Source organism: Dendrobates tinctorius, unplaced genomic scaffold (genome assembly GCF_039654945.1).
Source record: "Dendrobates tinctorius isolate UK_male_01 unplaced genomic scaffold, ASM3965494v1 ptg000075l, whole genome shotgun sequence".
In the NCBI taxonomy this organism is placed as follows: domain Eukaryota; kingdom Metazoa; phylum Chordata; class Amphibia; order Anura; family Dendrobatidae; genus Dendrobates; species Dendrobates tinctorius.
Genome location: NW_027361743.1, coordinates 25,385,444 through 25,400,422, shown reverse-complemented (window position 1 = coordinate 25,400,422; position 14,979 = coordinate 25,385,444). Strand labels below are relative to the sequence as shown.

At 44.6% G+C, this 14,979-nt stretch overlaps 1 protein-coding gene across 2 annotated transcripts in view; it reads right to left on the bottom strand.

Moving 5' to 3' along the window:
* Positions 1 to 14,979, bottom strand: part of RNF17 (ring finger protein 17) — a 585,601-nt gene that overhangs the window by 246,106 nt on the left and 324,516 nt on the right. For both annotated transcript variants that reach the window (XM_073583105.1, XM_073583106.1), the window contains one exon: positions 341 to 515. In XM_073583105.1, the coding sequence (XP_073439206.1) occupies positions 341 to 515 (175 nt within the window). The remainder of the gene's footprint in view (positions 1 to 340; positions 516 to 14,979) is intronic.

The following is a 14,979-nucleotide window of genomic DNA, read 5'->3' as shown; positions in this document are numbered from 1 at the left end:
AGGGGAAAGGTATGGTGATATGGAGGAGGACCTCTGGACGTCACTAAGTAGGAAAGATTTGGTAGGTGAGAAGAGGAAAAAAAAAGGTCTTTCTTGGCTGCAGGTTTGGGGTAAGGATGCCAAGAATAGACTTGCAAAAGAATGTTCCCCTAGGGAAAGGAACGGTGGAAACAAAGTAGGGAAGATGTCACATTTAAAGAAAAAAACAAAAAAATACCACGATTTATAAAATAAATATTGAACACTTGGTGAATTTAAAAATCTACTATAAACAAACTACTACAAACTCTTGAGTAATACAAAATATGAAGGAAAAAAAAAAACAAAATGTTTCACTCACTGGGCTATGAGGAACTAGATCCAACGAGCAACAAATGGCAAAGGGTCGCATAAACTTTATTTCATTATTTTCTTCATCAGACGAGCTCAGTTTTATTAGGATTCTATGTATGTCATCATTCTTTGTTTCACAGACTATCGCTGGATTACTTTTACTAAGGCAGCCACCTGAAAATCTTCAAAAACAGAGAAATATGACAAGTTTCACGACTTTGGTACTTCCTCCCCCCAGAAAATTCATTATATTACGAGTTTAGACAGGATACTAGCTCGGTCCACTGCCAATCTCTGACAGCAGCAGATGATGGAGCAAACCAAGGAACAAGCAGTTCCATGCAATTACAGGGCGCTGATGGGATGCCACTGCAGTAGTAGCCTGCCCTGCCTGCATGAAAGCACTATTCATAAGAAACACTATTCCTAACATAATGACTGGATATCTTGCTCTACATGCGGTTTCCCCACACCACTTGGTGAGAATTAGTCTTAACCACCACATATATATACACTAAGATCCTATTACCTGTTATATGCACAAGCACTTTACCTTATGTCTACCTCTACTTACCTGTGTTATAACCTGCAAACCTTGTAACATCACTAGCCTTCAACTTTCCATCCAGGCATTTAAACCAACTTGTCAGTATTATACACCTATGCACTTTTTGATTATATTATCCATTATATTGCTTTGACTATATTCTTATATTTCACATTTTTTATCCATTCTATGCATATTTATTTATATTAAAATATGTAATTGTCCATGGTCATCACACGTACGCTTTCCACCTGGTCATTCATTCCCACCCCTTCCAAATTTTAATTTTTTGTTACTAATAAATACATACCTTTTTATACTATAGACTTTTGCATTCGGTTTGTGTCCTGTTTATATATACTCTTCATAAGAGACTGATTTTTACTTTATATTGCAATACTGTGTTCTCGCCGTATATAGTATAAGCAATTGGATGGTTCAAGTGCCCTAAGTGAACTAAAAATTGAGTAAAAAAAAAAAAAAAACTTTCCCTTCATAAAAAAACAAAAACAAAACTTATTTGGCATCTTTGCGTCCATAAGAGTCCAATAAAAAAATAAAATTAACAGAATTAATAAACATTGTGCAAATCAAACAAAAAAAGCAAAAATGCCAGACTTATGATTTTTGTTGTTCTGCAAAACCACAAAAATGGAAAAAGCTATCAAAAAATTGACACAGAAGGGATAATATTTTCTCTCTTTCTTGTTTTATATTTTGTTTAGTATTACCGAGTCTTTTAGTCTCATTAAACGTGGCAAAAACGTGCAAAAATCACGGCAAAAACACGCGTTTTCTGGGAAGGAGTCCTGTTTTTATGCAGAAATTTTGTGCATACGTGTTCACATAGCCTTATGGGTAATAAACTGGAAAAGGCTTGACAAGGGGGCGGCTGGTGGAACGTTCAATGGGAACTTTGCATGTAGTGTAGCTTTTTTTTAAAAATGGTGTAAGAAAATGGCTCACGGGCACTAAACAGTATTGTTTACCCTCACGGCCAGTATGAATTATTTTCTCCGAGTGCTCTTGACTAAGAGGGCCTAGTCCCACAGTTTGGCTTAACTGGTGATCTCGAAGTTTGACTTTGGGACAGAATAAAGCAGCTACAACAAAGACACATCTATCCCAAAATGGCATCAGCAAAAACGAGCTCGCCATGGAAAAAACAAACCCATATGCAGCTCCATTGATGGAAAAAAGAAAATGTTCCAGGTCTCGTCTCGGAAAAGACGACAAGCAATTTTTCTTCCTCAACCACCTGTTTTTCTTTAAGAATTTTTTTTTGTTGTTTAAATCCAATTCTGATAACTCTTGATCTTACTGGCGTGAGGCATTGTACTGTCGTTTTTTTTTTTTTTTTTACAGCTAGATACCGATAAAAGTAAAATTAATTGAGACATCAGTAGGTTAAATATTTTTGAATATCCATATTGAATCAGGAGCCCCATATAATGCTCCATACAGTTCATGATGGCCCCCATAGGATTGTCCATACAAAATACACCCCATATAATGCTGCACAAAGGTTAATAATGGCCACATAAGATGCTCCACAGAATAATATGCCCCATATGCTGCTCCATAAAGGTTATGGCCCCATAAGGTGCTCCATAAAATGCTCCATAGATTATGCCCCCATATACTGCCCCATAGAATAAGCCCCATATGTTGCCCCATAAAATGATCCATAGATTGTGCCCCATAAAATGCTCTATAGATTATGCCCCATAAGATGCACCATAGATTATGCCCCCATATCCTGCCCCATAGAATAGGCCCCATAAAATGCTCCATAGATTATGCCCAATAAAATGCTCCATAGATTATGCCCAATAAAATGCTTCATAGATTATGCTCCCATATGCCGCCGCTGCTGCAAATAAAAAAAAAAAAAAAAAGACACTCACCTCTCGTCGCTGGCGGTGTCCTGAACAGGCGGGCTCAGGGCCTCAGCACCTGCGATATTCACCTGTCCCCGGTCCATCGCTGCGCCCGCTCTGTCTTCCGGGTTCCTCTGTCAGTGATGCGGAGGACACAGCAGTGCGCAGCGATGGACCGGGGACAGGTGAACATCGCATATACTTACCCCCTCCAGGAGCCTTGTCTGCAGCCCCTACTTCTCCAGCAGCTCTTCCTTCCTTCAGCGGTCACGTGATACCACTCATTAAATTCATGAATATGCGCATATTCATGACTTTAATGAGCGGTACCACTGAAGGAAGGCGTGGGAGAAGCAGGGGGGCTGCAGAGACGTGCCAGGGGGGGTATGATCTCTGACACCCCCGCTTCCCCTCCCCCGCCTGGTATATGACTCGCGTATAAGCACGGAGGGGGCTTTCAGCCCAAAAAAATGGGCTGAAAATCTTGGCTTATAAGCGAGTATATACGGTACACTGAACCATAAAATGAATGAAGTCATTCAAAACAAGCCATCATATAGCAAAGATTAGATCCAAAACTATTTGTACACAAATAAGTTTTTGCATTTGCGCTGCTTAGGGTCCCGTCACAGTAAACGATGCACCAGCGATCTCGACAACGATACGACCTTGTCAGGATCGCTGGTGCCTCGCTACATGATTGCTGGTGAGCTGTCAAACAGGCAGATTTCCAAGGTAAATATCGGGTAACTAAGCGAGCGCGTCGCTTAGTTACCCGCTGTGTACCTTGGATACCTGCGTGCTCACGTTGGGAGCTGGTATCCAAGTAAATATAAGATAACTAAGCGCGCGTCACTTAGTTACCCGCTGTGTACCTTGGATACCAGCTCACAGCGCGCGCAGGTATCCAATGTGCGACGCACGCACTTATTTACCCGATATTTAGGCTGTGTGCACACGCTGCGGATTAGGTGCGGATTCATCAGCGCGGATTTTGTAAAATCCGCAGGTGAAACCGCAGGTCAAAAGACCTGCGGTTTTACCTGCGGATTGCTCTGCGGTTTTGCCCTGCGGTTTTTCATCTCCTCAGTGGAGGAGATGGCAAACCGCAGGAGAATCCGCAGAAAGAATTGACATGTCAATTCTTTCTGCGGATTGAAAACCGCAGATAATCCGCGCAGAAAATTCCTCACCGTCTGCACTGCGGTTTTTGATTCCCATAGGGAATAATGGTACTGTACACCGCAGCAGAAACTGCTGCGGGTCCGCAGCGGCCAAAACCGCTGCGGAACCGCAGCAAAATCCACAGCGTGTGCACACAGCCTTACCTTGGATACCAGCTCCCAGCGTCGGCTTACAGCGCTAGGAGCTCGCTGATCGTTAGTCTCCCGCTGCCACACGCAGCAATGTGTGCTGGCCAACGGGAGACCAACGATCAAAAAATGGCCCAGGACAATCCTGCATGATCAGTGATACCCGGCAGGGGGGCCGGTCGCTGATGCGAGTCACACACAGCGAGATCGCTGCTGCGTCACAAAATCAGCAATCTCACTATGTGTGACGGGGCCTTTACCAAAACATTCAAGATATGGTTATATAAAACTGCTATACAGTGATTTTGGTGCCAACTGTGTCTAAACTGAACAGAACAAAAGGTACTGCATTTGTTATCTCATAAAAGTTGCATCGAGAGAATGTATTTTCATGGATGAATTCTCAAAAACTAGAACCAATGCTGCAAAAGTAATGGTTTTCCTCAATTCAGCACCCTCAAAATACCCTAAAAATCTATTTTAAAAAATATACACACATATAATATATATATATATATATATATATATATATATATATATATATATATATTTATTTATATAGCACCAGTGATTCCATGGTGCTGTACATGAGAAGGGGTTACATACAAATTACAGATATCACTTACAGTAAACAAACTAACAATGACAGCCTGATACAGAGGGGAGAGAGGACCCTGCCCTTTCAGGCTTACATGCTACAGGATGGTGGGGAAGGAGAGAGTAGGTTGGTGGGTTGCAGCAGATCCGGTGTTGGTTGAGGTGATATCACTGGTAGTGGTGAGAGAGAAGGAGGTAGCGGGGTCATTGCAGGCTGTAGGCTTTCTTGAAGAGGTGGGTTTTCAGGTTCCGTCTCAAGGATCCAAATGTGGTTGACAGTTGGACTTGTTGGGGCAAAGAATTCCAGAGAATAGGGGCTATTCGGGAGAAGTCTTTGAGGCGGTTGGGTGAGGAGCGAATAAGTGTGGAGGAGAGAAGGAGGTCTTGGGAGGACCGGAGATTACGTGAGGGAAGGTATCGGGAGATTTTTTTTTTTATCAAATAGATTTTTATTAGTCAGAATTCAAAATACAGTGTATGCAGCAAATCTTCCATAAACACTAGATTTACAAATTGAACTTCCCTATTCCCCCCCTTCCTACCTCCCCCCCATGTAGACTGCATATATAACATCATTTCTCCATATGATTCCTCTTACACCATAATTCACCATTAGTCATTCTATTTACCTATATTGTCGATCAAACCATACAAAAACAGAAATGTTCCTATGTTCGGGTATTAAGGGTTAATCCACAACACCAACATTGTAAAGTGTAGCACATTCCCATCAGTTAACAGTATCGTATTGTAGCCAGGGACTCCACAACTTCTCATAGGTTTTACAATTGCCTCTTTTAACATATATCCTCTCCTCCAGCTGAATGATATAAGTCACCTGTTTCACAAATTCTCTCCCAGAAGGAGGTTCTTCCCTGATCCAGTACCTCGCAATCAGCTTCCTTGCGACATATAGCAGTCTGGCTATAGCAAGTTTTGCACTATTAACTATTCCAATTTCCTCCACATATCCCAGTATGCAGACCAGTGGGTTTTTGGGTATAACATTATCTGTAAGCCCCTTCTATTCTGTTAATGACACTAACCCAGAACACGGATAGCCTGGGACAAGTTCACATCATATGAAGGATTCTGGGATCAAACCCCCCACATCTTGGACAGTCTGAGTTGTCCCTCAGCCCCATTCTAACCATCAGAAGGGGGGAGCGGTACACACGATGGATCACAAAGACGGGACAACCTAGCTGGTTCACTCAGTGAGTTTGGGGACATATTCTAGGACCTTGTCCCATATCTCGTCAGTCATCTCCCCAATCTCTCCCTCCCATTTGGATCTAGCTTTAATTGGAAACCCCATTAAATGAGTATGCAATATATCTTTGTAGGTGCTAGAAATGATCCCTTTCGTAAGTCAAGAACCACCACATATATAGTCCAACACTATGTCAGATTGTATCTGCAGGTTCCTGGAAAGTTTTTGAGCACTAATGGCATGCCGTACCTGACAGTAGTGGTACCACTCAGAATCCGGCAACTGAAAGTCACTCTGTAATTGCACAAACGGTCTCAGCTTCCCGTTATCCATAATTTGAGACATTAATGTCAGCCCCCTACGTTTCCAGCCTTCCAGGCTCCGAAGTTTCCGAATCTCTGGGAAGTTACTATTATCCCATATAGCTGTAAATCTAGTCAACCCGGTCACCCCTCTCACCCTCTTTAGTCTGTTGGTATCAGGAGATTAGTTCAGAGACATATGGGGGAGACCAGTTATAGATGGCCTTGTAGGTCAGTATTAGTCATTTGAACTGGATACGCTGAGGGAATGGGAGCCAGTGAAGAGTGCTGGCAGTGCTCTGTTGCTGAAGAGTGCTGGCAGTGCTCTGTTGCTAAAGAGTGCTGGCAGTGCTCTGTTGCTAAAGAGTGCTGGCAGTGCTCTGTTGCTAAAGAGTGCTGGCAGTGCTCTGTTGCTAAAGAGTGCTGGCAGTGCTCTGTTGCTAAAGAGTGCTGGCAGTGCTCTGTTGCTAAAGAGTGCTGGCAGTGCTCTGTTGCTAAAGAGTGCTGGCAGTGCTCTGTTGCTAAAGAGTGCTGGCAGTGCTCTGTTGCTAAAGAGTGCTGGCAGTGCTCTGTTGCTAAAGAGTGCTGGCAGTGCTCTGTTGCTAAAGAGTGCTGGCAGTGCTCTGTTGCTAAAGAGTGCTGGCAGTGCTCTGTTGCTAAAGAGTGCTGGCAGTGCTCTGTTGCTAAAGAGTGCTGGCAGTGCTCTGTTGCTAAAGAGTGCTGGCAGTGCTCTGTTGCTAAAGAGTGCTGGCAGTGCTCTGTTGCTAAAGAGTGCTGGCAGTGCTCTGTTGCTAAAGAGTGCTGGCAGTGCTCTGTTGCTAAAGAGTGCTGGCAGTGCTCTGTTGCTAAAGAGTGCTGGCAGTGCTCTGTTGCTAAAGAGTGCTGGCAGTGCTCTGTTGCTAAAGAGTGCTGGCAGTGCTCTGTTGCTAAAGAGTGCTGGCAGTGCTCTGTTGCTAAAGAGTGCTGGCAGTGCTCTGTTGCTAAAGAGTGCTGGCAGTGCTCTGTTGCTAAAGAGTGCTGGCAGTGCTCTGTTGCTAAAGAGTGCTGGCAGTGCTCTGTTGCTAAAGAGTGCTGGCAGTGCTCTGTTGCTAAAGAGTGCTGGCAGTGCTCTGTTGCTAAAGAGTGCTGGCAGTGCTCTGTTGCTAAAGAGTGCTGGCAGTGCTCTGTTGCTAAAGAGTGCTGGCAGTGCTCTGTTGCTAAAGAGTGCTGGCAGTGCTCTGTTGCTAAAGAGTGCTGGCAGTGCTCTGTTGCTAAAGAGTGCTGGCAGTGCTCTGTTGCTAAAGAGTGCTGGCAGTGCTCTGTTGCTAAAGAGTGCTGGCAGTGCTCTGTTGCTAAAGAGTGCTGGCAGTGCTCTGTTGCTAAAGAGTGCTGGCAGTGCTCTGTTGCTAAAGAGTGCTGGCAGTGCTCTGTTGCTAAAGAGTGCTGGCAGTGCTCTGTTGCTAAAGAGTGCTGGCAGTGCTCTGTTGCTAAAGAGTGCTGGCAGTGCTCTGTTGCTAAAGAGTGCTGGCAGTGCTCTGTTGCTAAAGAGTGCTGGCAGTGCTCTGTTGCTAAAGAGTGCTGGCAGTGCTCTGTTGCTAAAGAGTGCTGGCAGTGCTCTGTTGCTAAAGAGTGCTGGCAGTGCTCTGTTGCTAAAGAGTGCTGGCAGTGCTCTGTTGCTAAAGAGTGCTGGCAGTGCTCTGTTGCTAAAGAGTGCTGGCAGTGCTCTGTTGCTGAAGCGTGCTGGCAGTGCTCTGTTGCTGAAGCGTGCTGGCAGTGCTCTGTTGCTGAAGCGTGCTGGCAGTGCTCTGTTGCTGAAGCGTGCTGGCAGTGCTCTGTTGCTGAAGCGTGCTGGCAGTGCTCTGTTGCTGAAGCGTGCTGGCAGTGCTCTGTTGCTGAAGCGTGCTGGCAGTGCTCTGTTGCTGAAGCGTGCTGGCAGTGCTCTGTTGCTGAAGCGTGCTGGCAGTGCTCTGTTGCTGAAGCGTGCTGGCAGTGCTCTGTTGCTGAAGCGTGCTGGCAGTGCTCTGTTGCTGAAGCGTGCTGGCAGTGCTCTGTTGCTGAAGCGTGCTGGCAGTGCTCTGTTGCTGAAGCGTGCTGGCAGTGCTCTGTTGCTGAAGCGTGCTGGCAGTGCTCTGTTGCTGAAGCGTGCTGGCAGTGCTCTGTTGCTGAAGCGTGCTGGCAGTGCTCTGTTGCTGAAGCGTGCTGGCAGTGCTCTGTTGCTGAAGCGTGCTGGCAGTGCTCTGTTGCTGAAGCGTGCTGGCAGTGCTCTGTTGCTGAAGCGTGCTGGCAGTGCTCTGTTGCTGAAGCGTGCTGGCAGTGCTCTGTTGCTGAAGCGTGCTGGCAGTGCTCTGTTGCTGAAGCGTGCTGGCAGTGCTCTGTTGCTGAAGCGTGCTGGCAGTGCTCTGTTGCTGAAGAGTGCTGGCCGTGCTCTGTTGCTGAAGAGTGCTGGCCGTGCTCCTTTGGTGTTGACTGGTGGTGTCTGTGGCCCAAGCACGTTCTGTGGTGGTTTGGCTCCAAGCTGGTGGTGCTGTGGCGGAGGAGTGTCCAGCAGCACTCAGACTTGGGGTGGGGTAGTGGTGCCCGGCTTCGCTGGGAATGCAGGTGGCCGTGCAGTGGTATGCAGCAGAAGTCGGTAGTGTGGTGAAGCGCGTCTGTGGTGGAACTGTTGGAAATGACACCACTGACTGCTGCACATACCGATTCTGCTGCATAGCCTGCAAGTAAGCAGTGTTGCAGGCCTGTAACACACTCAGTTGTTGCTCAGGACTAAGGTGTTCTGCCATGCCCTGTTCAATTTTACTGAAAAAATGGTGCGATTGTCTGTTGAGGTCAGCCTCCAGATGGTCAAGGCACTGGTCAACAGAGTGGAAGCGGTGTTCCATGTTGTTAAAACCACGTTCCATCAGGGAAAAACAGCTTTCCATTCTGGCAGACAGCGCCTTGAGGCTGTCCCAAAAGGCCTCGCTCAAGAGCATGAACTCGGACATGACAGGCCTGTCCGAGGCCCTCTGTCGCTGGCGGGTAGTGCCCGCATAACCAGTGACAGAGACCTGGGACAGGGGAACACCTGATGGACCAGCTTCCTGGTCACCAGCTGTCTGTGTTGCTGACCTGCAAGATGCTTCCTGGCTGTCGGATGGCTGGGACGGGTCCGAGGTCGATCGATGAAGAACCGCTCCCGGACAGGTTGCAGGGTGCTGCTCCAAGTGCTGTGGAAAGAAAGGAAAAACATTAGCATTTACAAGAAGCATCACCTGTGGAATTGAAAAGCACATAGTAATAACAAACCAAAAAAACCCCAAAAAACTTACGCTCTGCTGGCAAGGACCGGTCTCAGGAAAGCCAACTCTCGATAATAGCGGTACTTTCTTCTGCGCCTTGCCGCTGAACCACTCCGAACCTATCCCTCAGCACGAACATCAGTGTTGAAGCGGTCCTTCATTGAGCGCCAATGTGTGCAGATTTTGCTCACTGTTGGGAAAAAAAAGAAGAAAAAAAAATTAGAAAATGCACTTAAGGCAACTTAATTATCAGCACACACACCGGACAGAACTTTGCAAACAGTCAATGCTGCAGCACAAATACAATTCTAGACACAATGCAGTCACTGTTGATACTGAGGACACTGTTATGTTTCCTGCTAGAATATATGTAGCAGCGAAAACAACAGTATCATCCGGAGTAAGAGTGAAAACCGGATCAAGACAGCAGTTGACAAAGCAATCACTGTTTTCCACATGGCATTGGTGTTTTTAATGCAAGAATATATCTTGCCAAAAAAACACCAGCACTATCAGGACTGTAAATCAATGCAGCAGTTGAAGACAAAAATCAATGTATTCCACAAGGCATTGATGCAAGAATATATCTTACAAAAAACACATCAGCACCATCAGGTACAAAAATCAATGCAGTATCACAGAGCATCTTTATTCTTACTGAACGCCCTTTTTGAACTTGGAGAGGCGCTGTCCCAGCCATCCATCATCGCTGCGGCCACCTCATTCCAGAGCTGCCGGGTCACCACTGTGTCTTTGTACTGCGGGTCATGGCTGTCCCACGACAGGATACGCTCCTCAACGAGGCGGATCAGGTGCTCGTTGTCGATGTACACTACTTCGTCATCCCGTTGTGGAACCTAGAAAAAATAATATTATAATCTTTTGAAATTTGGAAAATGAAACAGATACAAAAAGAAACAGAGTTTGATAAAGACAGAAAAAAATAAATAAATATATATATATATATATATATATATATATATATACACACACACACATATATACACACACACACACACACATATATATACTAACATTGCGTCTCCTCGCCACGACTTGACTACGTTGCTCCCGCTCAGACTGCTCCCGCTCAGAACGCTCCCTCACTTCATCTTCAGTGCAGATATACTTACCCAAAGGCAGCAAGATTCTCACCTCACGATCAGCTTGGGCCAGTTCTTGCCGGGATGGCGAATACAGTGATCCAGAAGAAGACATGCTGAAATGAAAACAAAAAATACATTGGTACATTATAAAATTGTACAGGACACACAGACATTATGTTGAAGAATACTCACATTTTGGCTCCTGAAGCTTGAATCCACACTTGGAAGGCTCTTCTAGGCTCTTGTCTGCTCTCTGCAAGGCTGTCTGTAGAGTAATTGTCCCTGAAGACACCTTCTTTTATCTACACTCCTCCCAAACAATGTTGCTTGTTTAGGGGGAGTTTTAGACAAGTGTCTAGACATTGTTTACTCAAATCGCGTGCGCGCACAAGGTGCTGACGTGCGCGCTGCCAAGCACTCGTCAGCGACCACATAGACTGTAATGCTATTATTGGGCGCACACCGAGCACACACGTGCACGCGCGATTTTTTTAGCGATGTAGGCGGAACAAAAAATTCAACATGTAGCGTACGGCGCGTCTGGGTGCACACCTGTAAAATGCGCAGCGCCCGCTAAACGCTGATGAGCGCGTACAATCACAAGACCCTGCGACCACCATGTTAAAGATAGGGGAACATTGCGCGTGCGCCCGATGCGCTGCGCAATCAAACGCTAGTGTGAAACCAGCCTAAGAGACCACTTTCAAATGATCAGTTAGTCTGATTATTCTCTTTATAGGTATATTTGAGTAAAATGTAAATTGTTCTTTTAATCTATAAACTTCTGACAACAGGTCTTCGAATTTCCAAGCAATACATTTTGTATTTTTTTCTGACAGAGGAAAATAGACAAAACAAAAAAAAAAACCCAGTGCTTTGAGATCTCAAAAAATTTGAAGAAAAGAAGTTCATAATCATTTAGAAACAGCAACACGAATGTTTTAACCCAGGAAGAGTTCTGAAATCAATATATTGTGGAATAACCATAATTTTTAAAACCAGCTGTCATGCCTTTTGGCATGCTTACCACCAGTCTTTCACACTGCATCTGGCGTAAAAATTTAAGCAGTTCTTATTTGTTTGATGGCTTGTGACTATCCATCATCCTCTTAATTACATTCCAGAGGTTTTCAATGGGGTTCAGGTCTGGAGAATGGGCTGACCATGACAGGGTTTTGATGTGGTGGTCTCTTAATTTTTGCCAGAGCTGTACATACACAGCTCTGGCAAAAATTAAGAGACCACTGCACAGTTTTAGAAAAATCAGCTTCTCTACATATCTGACAGCCATTCCATTCCAGTATCAGTGGAATTCCAATCAGAGTACACCTCATTCTACTCAATGTGCTTCTGATTAGGTGATCAACTGAACCAAATCTTATTTAACGAAGGAAAGTAAAAAAAAAAAGCCTGCTGTGGTGTTCACAATCCTCTCGCAATAGGACAAGCTGGATGGCAAAACAAGTGGTAGTAATATCCCAAAAGTAATAGGAATGAAAAAAACTTTTAACCATGCCAAAGGAGTTGAAACGAAAAGTCTTGAGTGAGGAATAGAAGGGCTTAATTCTGTCTTTACTAGCAGAGGGATACAGTGAGCGTCATGTTGCCTCCATCCTTAAAATTTATAAGTCGTCAGTCCATTACAACAAGGTAAAGCAGCAGACACTGGGGACAACAAAGCTGCAGACCGGCAGAGGGCGAAAATGACTCGCCACTAACCCAGGATGACAGTCATTTTATTCGAATGTCACTCAGCAACCGCAGGATGACATCAATTGACCTAGAAAATAAATGGCAAGAACAGTTCATAACAGGCTCAGAGGCAGGGCTCAAGTCATGTAAAGGTAGAAAAATGCCTTTCATCAATGAGAAGCAAAGGAGAGCCAGGCTGAAGTTTGCCAAAGACCATAAGGATTAGACCATAGTGAACTGGAGTAAGGTAATAGTCTCTAATTTTTAGCTTTGCCCAACACCTGGTCATCTAATGGTTAAACGGAGACCTGGAGAGGCGTACAAGCCACAGTGTCTTGCACCCACTGAGAAACTTGGTGGTGGATCAGTGATGATCTGGGGATGCTTCAGCAAGGCTGGAATTGGGCAGGTTAATCTTTGCGAAGGACGTATGAATCAAGCCGCATACAAGGTTATCATGGAAAAACAGTTGATTCCTTCTGCTCAATGTTGCCCAACTCTGAGGACTGGTTTTTCCAGCAGGACAATGCGCCATGCCACACAGATAGGACAATCAATGTGTGGATGAAGGACCACCACATCAAATCCCCGTCATGGCCAGCCCAATCTCATATATATATATACACATATATACACACTATACACATATATATATATACATATATATACATACATATACATATATATATATATATACACATATATATATATATATATATATACATACACACACACACATACATACATACATACACATTATATATCTCCAAAAGAACGAGGGCAGCACTCCAATAGTAAAAATAAGTGTGATCTATTGGCCCATGTGCGACGTTTCGCTCCAAGATGTGGACTTTTCTCAAGCTTGAGAAAGGTCCACATCTTGGACAGAAACGTCGCACACAGGCCAATGCTTTCTGTAAAAATATATATATATATATATATATATATATATATATATATATATATATATATATATATATATATATATATATAATCAATCGAGAAGACGTGGCGTTTGGAGAGCACCTGATTTGCTTGAACAGTAGAAACCCCAAGTGACCCCATTTTGGAAACTAGACACCTTAAGGAATCTATCTAGATGGGTGGTGAGCATCTTGAATCCCCAGATGCTTCACAGAAGTTTATAACGTAGAGCTGTGGGGGGAGGGAGACACATTTTACCTTCAAAAGTGTATGTTAAGCCCCAAATTTTTTTTTATTTTCAGAAGGGTAACAGGAGAAAATGGACCCCAAAAAATATGCTGTGCAATTTCTCCTGAGTACACCGACACCCCATATGTGGAGGAAAACTACAGTAGGGCATACAGCACGGCTCAGAAAGGAAGGAGTGACGTTTCGGAACACAGACTTTTATGGAATGGTCTGCAGGCGTCATGTCGCGTTTGGAGTGTCATATCGAAAATTTTCATTTTTTCAAGAAAATGTTTTTCCACAAATTTGTAATTTTCAGAATGGATAATAGGGGAAATTAGATCCCATAATTTGTTGTGCAATTTCTCTTGAGTATGCAAATACTCCATATGTGGTTGAAAAGAGGGATTTTTGGTACTTACTGTAAAATCTCTTTCTTGGAGCCTTCATTGGGGGACATAGATAACCATGGGTGTATGCTGCTGTCGCTAGGAGGCGGTGACACTAGGCAAAAGGAAAAATAGCGCCTCCCCAGCAGTATACACCCACCAACAGGCACTAGGCTACTCAGTTGTTGTTAAAGCAGTAGGAGAAGCAACCAGAAACTCAAAATATGCAACAACTCAAAACAACGGCACGTAGGCCAACAACCGTTCAAAATAATCAGGGAGGTACTGTGTCCCCCAATGAAGGCTCCAAGAAAGAGATTTTACATCCAAAAGCAGTCCCAAGGGTGGGAGAATGAAAATATAGGCGAAGAGAAAGGAACCTAGGTCGGCCGGTGGGAAACCGCCGCCTGCATCACCAGACGCTTGGGTATTAACCTTGTAGAACCTTGCCAAGGTGTGCAAAGACGACCAGGTTGCAGCCTTGCAGATGTGCAAGGCTGAAGCCTGGTGACAAAGGGCCCAGGAAGCACCCACAGCCCGGAAGGAGTGAGCCTTCAATCCCAGAGGAGGCTGTTTGCCCCGAACACAGTATTCCTCCAGTATCGTCGAGCAAATCCAATGGACAATCGTGGACTTAGAAGCCTGGAGCCCCTTTCAACAACCTTCAGGAATGACAAGTAGGGAATCTGACTGACGAAAAGAAGCAGACCTAGAAATGTAAACTCGAATAGCTCTGACCAAATCCAGTTTGTCGAGGGAATTTTCCAGTGGATGAACAGGAGAAGGACATAGAGAGGGAAGGACGATGTCTTCATTGATGTGAAAACCAGCGGTGGAAGCCATGTCTGCAGCCCTGAAAGCTTGGCTGCATCCACCAATATTACTACCAAAACTGAATCATTCATCACTGCTCACGTGCTCTCACTGCGAGAATGTTAAGCCTCTTTTGCATATCATTCCACAGTTATTAGTACGCAACTGATGAAGGTCTTGTAAATTGACCGAAACGTTTTGTCGTGCTATACTGTACCACTGTCTAGAATAAATTCACCTATTACTACCAAGTTGAGTGCCAGGTTCTTTGTTTAATATTGTCTCGGTTTGGGAACCTACCTAGGCACCACTCTCTAGCTGTGCACACGTTTTTCGCTAAAATTTCAATGATGTGAAAGACAGAAACCACCTTGGGCAAAAAGGA